At 29.3% G+C, this 10,000-nt stretch overlaps 1 protein-coding gene across 1 annotated transcript in view; it reads left to right on the top strand.

Moving 5' to 3' along the window:
* The window catches only part of LOC137638136 (zwei Ig domain protein zig-8-like), a 138,604-nt gene that overhangs the window by 61,698 nt on the left and 66,906 nt on the right, over nt 1-10,000 (top strand). The window contains exon 2 of the mRNA XM_068370225.1: nt 8,242-8,307. Coding sequence (XP_068226326.1) covers nt 8,244-8,307 — 64 coding nt within the window. The 5' untranslated portion in view covers nt 8,242-8,243. The remainder of the gene's footprint in view (nt 1-8,241; nt 8,308-10,000) is intronic.

Raw genomic sequence — 10,000 nt, 5'->3', positions numbered from 1 at the left:
TTTTGTATCCTTAAGATATGATATAAATTCAGTGTAAATAAAAAGAAAATAGAAATTATATTTGATTTAGACGACCCTTAACGTATAATGCAGCAAGGAAGGAATTGAGACACATGAATCCCTAAGTGGTTTCCTGTACGCTTAAATCGTGAGAGAGTCTCTTAAAATGTCTGTTTATGTTACCAAAACATAGACTTGGCTCATGTGTTCATATTATTGATTTGACGAGGTTAACACGACATGCAACTGTAGAACTTCTGACCAAGTTCAACTTTCATGTAGTAAGTGTTGTGATATTGAACGATAAATACTCAGCTTGTTTTGAACCCTCTTTCGTATTCGGCATTTAGAGTGTATAGCTGCATTTGAATATAGGTAAAAGGAACAATACGTATTCTTTATCGCAATGTAATTTTATTGTTTGTCAAGTATTGTTTTGAATTAACAAAAGCTCTCTAAATAACAAATTCCCTGATCAATTATTGCACGTGTTTTTGTTGATATCAAATCACATGCGTACTTAAAAATATCAATTTCTCTGAAACGTTTTGTTGATGTCAGATCACATGCTAACGTGAAAATATCAATTTCTATGATACGCTCCTGTTACAATGGTTCGAATTTATTGAAAAACCATAATTTTTTGCTAGCCAACAAAGATATCATTATTTGTATAAAACGTAAAGAACCATTAATCATAGTTAATGAATTATGCTTAAAGAACCATTGATTATAGTTTATGAATTTTGCTGATTAGTTTCTGAAAGGATTTTTTAAAACCCCAAACACAAAATGAGATGAATTCACTCTGGAGAACGAACCAAGCGTAATTTACTATCAATGAGCACCTTACCCAGCGTGGTAAGCAAACGGGAGTAAATCTTTGTATTAATTGTAAAAGGATCAGATGCGCTTAAAGAGAACCAGAGAGGCTAGTGCAAATATATCATTCACTAGAAGAGAAACGAAGACGAGAGAACGGCGAGAAGGTTCTGTATACTAGAACTAGAGAGTTGTTGGGTCTTTTTTCTGGCCTTACAATACTATATTGTATCCCTCTCTCTGGGAACAGCTCATTTTTCTTTTGCCTACTCATGCATCGAATAGTCTGGCCTATTCTTTCCGTATTCTCATCTGTAACCGTACACCTAATAACACCAAGCTAACCAAACAATTCTTCTTCGCTCAAAGGGTTAACTACTGCACTGAACTTGTTAAGTAGCTACTTTCTCATGGTAATGGTAGAAGAGACTCTTAAGCTATGGGAAGGAGCTCTTCTAGGAGAGGGACACTCCAGAATCAAACCATTGTTCTCTAGTCTTGGGTAGTGCTATAGGCTCTGTATCATGGTCTTCTATCGTCTTGGAATAGAGTTCTCTTGCTCGAGGATACAATCAGGCACATCATTCTATCTTATTTATCTTTCTCTTGTATTTTTTCAAGTTTTTAGTTTATATATGATAGATCTATTTTAATGTTTTTTAAGATATTTTATTTCAATTCTTCTTTATTTCTTTTGTAGTTTATTTATTTCCTTATTTCATTTCCTCACTGAGCTATTTTTCCCTGTTGGAGCCCTTGGGCTTATATGCCTGCTTTCCCAAGTAGGTTTGTAGCTTAGCTTGTAAGTGTCGCGGACGAAGTGTCATTGCCTTTTATTATTATCGACACGGTGGGGGGGGGGGGGGGGGACCTCATATTTTCGGCGGGGTGGGTGTCAATAACTCTTATACAATATAATATATTAAAATGAAATTTTAAGGGATTATTTAAGATTATATAAGCTTAGTTTCTGCCAATTTTAATGCTCACACCTGCTATAAGCATGCCTTGGCCATCACTTTTGTCCGTAATTGACGATTTTAGGTAAAAAATCAGTGAGGAGGAGCAAACTACTCTTAGAGTTTTACAGATATCCAAATCATTTTCACAGGGTCTGATGGGTGTTATGTTAAATATATTCATACCAATTTTCGTATTGATACTTAACATAGACAATTCACAGTACCCATTTATCGATATCCGCGTGAGGCCGATTTTCGGCGGCGCCGTGAATTACTCATAGAATACTTCACATATATATAAATGAAATGCTCAGGGATTCATGGGATGGATACTTACTTTGTCCATACTAGTTTTCCTGTCGATATCTATCATAGAAAAGCCACATCACAGGTTTATTTCAGTATTGGTTAAATGGTAATTTTTGGTGGTGGAGTAAATTGTTCCTAGAATAATTAACATATCCAAATGAAAATTTCTGGGATTGATGTGAAACATAGTTTCTCAGTTCCTGCCCAATTTCATGGTAATATCCATAACTGGAGGACACAGCTATCATGCAGCCTTCTTAAATATGCTGTTGAATGTAGTAACATTACAGTGAACTGCGTGATAGTGAGCGACATCAACAATGGACAGTGCCAATCTCATAAACAATATCCGTCCCGAGTTGCAGCTAGTAATAATAATAAGAAAAATAATACAAAGTAATAGAGATTGCTAATGAATATAATTCACGTGCTTAGGAGAGACAGTATATGTTTCCCCAGTACAAGAGACCAATATTAAGAGAACGATAAGCATGGAATGGATAGCTTTTGGTCAACAAACTGAGATTATGAAAAGCAAAACGCCCCTTTCTCTAAAAATAAAATTATTTATTTAGATTGTCTTACCAGTTTTATCATATACATCAGAAATTTGGAGTCTTACTAAAGCCTTAGAACATAAGCTAGTTATAACTCAGCGAGCTATGAAAAAAATAATGATGGGAAGAACACTAAGAGGCAGAAAAGAGGAACATGGATCCGAAATGGAGATGGGCAGGATATGTAATGAGAATAACAGATAATAGATGGATATTTAGAATAACAGAATGGGTCCCGAGAGATTTCAAAAGAAGCAGGGGAGGGAAAAGATAATGAATTGACAATGAATATATATATATATATATATATATATATATATATATATATATATATATATATATATATATATATATATATATATATATACACACATATATATATATATATATATATGTATATATATATATATATATATATATATATATATATATATATATATATATATATATATATATATATATATATATATATATATAGCCTATATGTGTTTGTATATGTATATATTCTGTACAGAGTCATTACAATTATCAAAATCATTAAATTATTAAAAATATTAAAATATCAGTAACATTATTTCCATTAATGATAATAATTTCAATTATATGTAAAAAGTATGTGCATATTTCGTAAAAATTCGTATTTAGCATGGAATGAGCTTTGACCTCATGCTTCGTAGATCAGCTCCATTGCCCAATGTTTTATGTGTTTGTTGGTCATTGCTTTATCGAGTTATTTACGCAGCAGACTCGCCTTTGTTGTTGCAGGTCACGTCCTACTCAAAATGCAAATTATCCTTCACAAAGGACCGACTGCCGTGAACACAAAGAACAAAAACTGTGTTTTGTGTTTTCATGAGAGATTGAACATAATTAATGTCACATGATATCTGTGATTCGATGTGATACAAGCATGATAGTATTTAAAATCTTCTTTGCTTCGAATTGATATTTGTAGAACAACAATAAGCGAACATATAGGTTTTCATGTACAGTATGCAATTTTCTTTTTAATTTAGCATATATATATATATATATATATATATATATATATATATATATATATATATATATATCTGTGGCAACTACCTGGCTACCTGTAGTCTGCTATAGGTTTGCAATATCAATCGTTCTTATAAAGTATTTTTTTACCAGCATAATGAATATACAGTAGATGACGAACTTTAGATCCGTCTTTAAATAAAGTGATGAGCCTTTGTACTATTTTCAACGTATCAAAATAGTGATAAACTAAATTTCCTTAAATGCATTGAAAGTTTGCGAGATTTCAAAACTTTATTTTTCAAATAAATTCCTTCTTTTATTTAAAAAGAAAGTGTGTGCTTTTGTGTCCTCTCGGATTTCCAAAACTAAATTCTTTTATCTGGGGGATATCAGGTGCTCGAAAATATGAAAAGGAATCTCAACAGATGTTTGAAAATAGAGGCTGTTCTGCGAAAGTCATATATATATATATATATATATATATATATATATATATATATATATATATATATATATATATATATATATATATATATATATATATTTATACATGTGAAGGTTTTCTCTCATTTGTTTCAGATGCTAAAGAACAGAATTTTCCTGTATTTTGGTATGGCCTTAATGATTTTGTCGATTTTCGGTTAATATCTACCAGCTTTTTTGAAAGTTTTAAAAATAATATTTTCTTTTATTTTCTCAAAAGAAATGATATTTCTGATGCCATCTTTTTTGACTTGGTTGAATTTTGAATCCCGTAAAATTTGATACATTTCCATAGAGCAAGAGAGAGGTGTAATGTAGATTTTATTTTATTTTATTTTTTATTTTTTTTTTTATTTTTTTTTTTTTAACAAATCCTTAATGTTTCCGGGAAGTACATATCTGGGAATATATTTTATTCCATACATAAATAGAAAAGATTAAAAATAGAATATGCTGGACCGTCGGTATGCATACTGTGCACCCCATTCTTTTTCTATAGGTCTTATTAATATAATGGTATGGTATCGCATGCAAAGCTCCATGTAATTGAAAATTGCTGGCTGCTGTAGCTGTAAATGAAGCAATTATTATTATTATTATTATTATTATTATTATTATTAGCTAAGCTACAACCCTAGTTGGAAAAGCAAGATTCTATAAGCCCAAGGGCTCCAACAGGGAAAAAATAGCCCAGTGAGGAAATGAAATAAGGAAATAAATAACTGATATAAGAAGTAATGAAAAAATAAAATATTCCAAAAACATTAACATCAAAACAGGTATTTGATGTATAACCTATAAGAGAACTTATGTATACAGTAGATATATATGTAGTATATATATATATATATATATATATATATATATATATATATATATATATATATATATATATATATGTTTGTGTATATATACACATATATAAATGTATGTATATATATACATACTGTATATATATATATATATATATATATATATATATATATATATATATATATATATATATATATATATATATATATATGTATATATATATATATATATATATATATATATATATATTCGTATATACATACTTACATACACATACACACACACATATATATGTATGGAATATTACAAAAATAATTACTTAGTGTATTTTATGTGGTTTTGAACGTTTTTGATGTGGCCTTTCCAATAATTCCAATGTTATTTTAATTTTTGCATCCTGTACATAAAGACTAATATTGCCATTAGCAGTAGGTTTTTAGTCAGTTGAAGTGAGTATATTTATATTCAGAAATTTCTCGCATGTCTCATATTTGTTATTAATCGAAATTTTGGATTTTAAACTAATCTTATTGAGGCAAATAATGAAAATTACTTGTACATAACATTTCTCGGTAGGTTTGTATAATTAAAAAAGTAAAATAATTATTTACTTTGGCAATCAATTCCCTGATGTAACATTATTATTATTATTATTATTATTATTATTATTATTATTATTATTATTATTATTATTATTATTATTATACTTATTATTATTATTATTATACTTATTATTATTATTATTATTCATACTTTCTAGAATTAAGGTAATCTAAGAGAGGTAACTCAGATAGAAGATCGCACAATATGCGGTGCGATATGGCAAAAGCTCTCGGTAAAAAAAGCTTCCTGTACCATATCTTTTCTATGGAAAGCGATGATATGTGATAAGAATATATAACAATAGCTATAACTAATCTTCTTTGAATTTCTTCCTGTGTTCCTGGACTATTATAATACCTTTTAGCCCATTTTTATCCACATAATCCCTTCTTCTTCTTCTTTTTCTTCTTCTTCTCCTCCTTCTTCACCGTTATCCCTACATTAAGGGGTCGGTTGCCTACTGAGCCCTCTCATTGCCTTCTTCAAAGGGCATCCTCAACCACTAAACCTCTTTTCTCCCTATCATCCCTTCTGCTTCTCTGCAATGGAATCTTTCGTCTTAATAAAAATAAATCCGCTTCTAGACCACGTGACCGTCACCAGGTCACTTATAACTATGTCATATAACCGGTGAACTGTATTGGAATAGCGTAGGGTTATTGTGAGTGAAATATGAGCTGAACAGGCTAATAGGTGTTGGTCGGTAATGAGCTATCGCAGTTGGCGAGCTTCTCCTTATCTCGTGTAATGAAGGTTGCATTATCTGTGAGGATCGTTACGTGTGTGGCTTCTCTCTCTTTCTCTCTCTCTCTCTCTCTCTCTGTCATGTCGTTGAGAAGTCTAAAGCGACACCTTTTGCATTAATGCATGTTGATTGCCATTTCTAAGTTAAACATAAGTTTCTACATAGCAATTGAAGTCTAATAGAAACAAAGAATGGAAAAGGCCATCATGATGGATGTTTTCTATAAAAAAAAAGAACGTTGAAGAAGGTATACCAATGAATAAAAATAGAAGAGAATATATTAAACGGAGTTGTCCTTTTTCGTAAAGGCTTACGCTATTGCAATTATTCTTCCTCGGCCTGCAGAAAGTTTAAAAGCGATAGAAAATAGTTCATTCAAAGCATATTTAGAATAAGAAGGACTTTGAGATATACACAATAATTTCTTTATTAAAAGTAAATAAAATAATTATCTAGAGACCTCCCATGGTGGACAAAACTAGAGTTTTTTAACATAATGACCACAAGAGGGCTTCTGCTAGTGCCAGGGATCACAATAATGATCAACTCAGTTAACCTTTGTACAATATAAGCGTGAAATAAAGTTGAGACAAACGGATCTGACAAAGGAACATAAAATTCATGATAATTATGATTTATCAATATTGTCTTTGTAAAAATACAAAGAAAAACTTTGAATGCCCGCATCTCAAAACTAGGCTCATTGACCTTCAAATTCTATCTTCTCCATTAGTTTTAAAGATATAGCATTTGAATTTAGTATATAACTTAGTAAGACATTATAAAACAAGAAAATAGAGCCCTCTCTTCCAATTTTTTTCTTATATTTTTCTTACTTTTTTTCCCCTAAAATATGAGGTTTATTTTTTTACCATAATGAAAAAATTCATATCTAGCAAAAAATGTACTCTAAAAAAAAAATTTTTATTTGAGCAATATATCACGTCTATATAGTGGTTTAATCCCAGGTCTTAATATTAAGTATCAAAGGAGGATATAGAATTTGAAAAACACTAATTTTCAAGATAAATCGGCCTGGCGTCGCAAAACCGAAGGTCAAAGTAAAAAATTATATGCAGTTTGGAGATGTCCTAAGACACCTTATTACGTGGTAGAATGTCAAAGTCCTGTCCCTAAAAAAACGGCATTAGCCGGCCGAGCCCCTCAAAGTGAATGGACGGAATGTTAAGATCCATGTATGAGGAATTGTATCTAACGTGAGACCTAACTTCAAGAAGAGAATAAAATATGGTAAGTTATAAAAATAAAAAGTGAATGTTTACATTCGTAGATCAGCGTATATGCTCTTGCCATTATTTGCATTTCCATTTGTATATATATATATATATATATATATATATATATATATATATATATATATATATATATATATATTTATATATATATATATATATATATATATATATATATATATATACATACATATATATATATATATATATATATATATATATATATGTATATATATATATATATATATATATATATATATATATATATATACATACATATATATATATATATATATATATATATATATATATATATATATATATATATATACATATATATATATATATATATATATATATATATATACATATATATATATATATATATATATGTATATATATATATACATATATATATATATATATATATATATATATATATATATATATATATATACACTTTTTTCTTCAGACATTTGGGTACAAGATATATACTTCCAGGCCTTAACATTTCTTGAGATGTTACTACCATTGTGGCTACACATACTCTCTCTCTCTCTCTCTCTCTCTCTCTCTCTCTCTCTCTCTCTCTCTCTCTCTCTCTCTCTCTCTCTCTCTCTCTCTCAATCTACATATATGTAAGCTTACTTCATAACCCTAATACTAATATGTTTTTTAATGTTTCATTGCAGTGATGTTCGTCCGTAAAAACACTGTTGTGCTAACATGGATGATGGCTGTACTTCAAATGAGCAAAGGTCAGTATTAGTTTTTTTGTTCTTTATTACTTTTATATTTAGCATTATAAATTGTCTAATTATGATCTTGTTCTCTTGAAAAAAACATAAATATAAACTTATTTACAGTGTTTCTTGAAGAAGGGAATACAAACGGGAAAGCTCCAATACTTGATCATGTATAAATTATCTGGACTTGATTAATCTATAATGTTAATATAAATTTTCAGAATTTCCAATAAATAAATAATTAAAATACCCGTTACGTGAACTAACTACATCATTTTTTTTTCTAAATATTTCGTGAGAATAATCAACAATTAATTGTTAAATTAATTTTTTAAATCTGAAGGACAAAATTAGATTCTCAAATTTGAAAGTTTTTTTGGAATATTGGACAGTGGAATTGTCTGGATATTCCATAAGGAGAAAAAAAATTAGTAGGATTTAGAAGCAAAATTGTACTTCACTTCTAACTATTTGAGAGATTATGTGAAAAAAATAATCTAAGAGAAATTCCTACAATATTCGCAAATCTGAAAAGAGACCGCAAAACTTAAAACAAGTCAGGATTCAAAGAATATTCTGAAAACTCTCTCACCTTTACCTGGGCATCAATTATGTGTACCCGATGCATTAGGTAAAATACTGAAGTGTTGAATTACTGAGTTCGCTTGTCTGCATTGTGTTTGCCTTTGTTTACTCTTGCTGGCCTTCATTTGTTTCTTGTTAGGGACCTGAGAAGACAAGGCCTCGAATCAACAAAGAATCTTGTTGCCATTGGAAGTTATTAGGAGGCTATTTGCAACTAATTGGTAAATAGGATCCAGGAGATAATTGCATGGGATTGATCAATACTTATTCTATCAAGAGAATAACTGGAGAAAAATGAGAAATCACACGTTTCAATTCTGTAACAACAGAATGTATATACAAAGTGCGCTTCTTCCCAATCAAAAACCCATTGAACAAACATCCCAACCAATTAAGCAATTGCTGTATCATGCAATAAAAATGTATTGATTGTGTCTTATTTCACTTTGTAAATGAACCCAGTCCAATTCGAGAGCAATTTTGCCGATTTTTTTTTTCATTGTAGATGTAATTACAGTCACTATTTTTTTTTACATGATCAAGATATGAAATTCATTCAATAATTTGAAAGGATAATCTGACAACGGCTCTTGTTATTAATCTTTATGTAATAAAAAAGAATATTTATTACAAAATTTTACCAATAAACTGGTATACATTTTTATGGTTGATAACAAAAGGGGTTGTAACACTATCTTACACAATATTCTCAAAATCCTGTTTATGAAATTAGACACTGAGGTATTACAATAGATGTAAACGGAACCGGCAAAGGTTTGTTATAGAACAAAGAAGAGTCAGGTTTAAGGCAAAATGAAGTATAGGAGACAATATAGTGACATTTTTTGTGTAACGGGAAAGAGTTAACGAAATTGAGACAGTATTTGCGTAATATATGGAAAAGAGATCCATTGAGAGAGATTTGGTTTAATAAGTGTGACAAAAGACATGGGATTAACAGTTTTGTTATAGGAAGTTAGAATAGGGCCATAAAGTGAGAGGATAGAAGCATATATATATATATATATATATATATATATATATATATATATATATATATATATATATATATATATATATATATATATATATATATATATATATATACATATATATATAT

This window comes from Palaemon carinicauda, chromosome 3 (genome assembly GCF_036898095.1).
Source record: "Palaemon carinicauda isolate YSFRI2023 chromosome 3, ASM3689809v2, whole genome shotgun sequence".
Classification (NCBI taxonomy): Eukaryota; Metazoa; Arthropoda; class Malacostraca; order Decapoda; family Palaemonidae; genus Palaemon; species Palaemon carinicauda.
The sequence above is the reverse complement of the archived record's forward strand: the minus strand, read 5'-3'. Positions and strand labels throughout refer to the sequence as shown.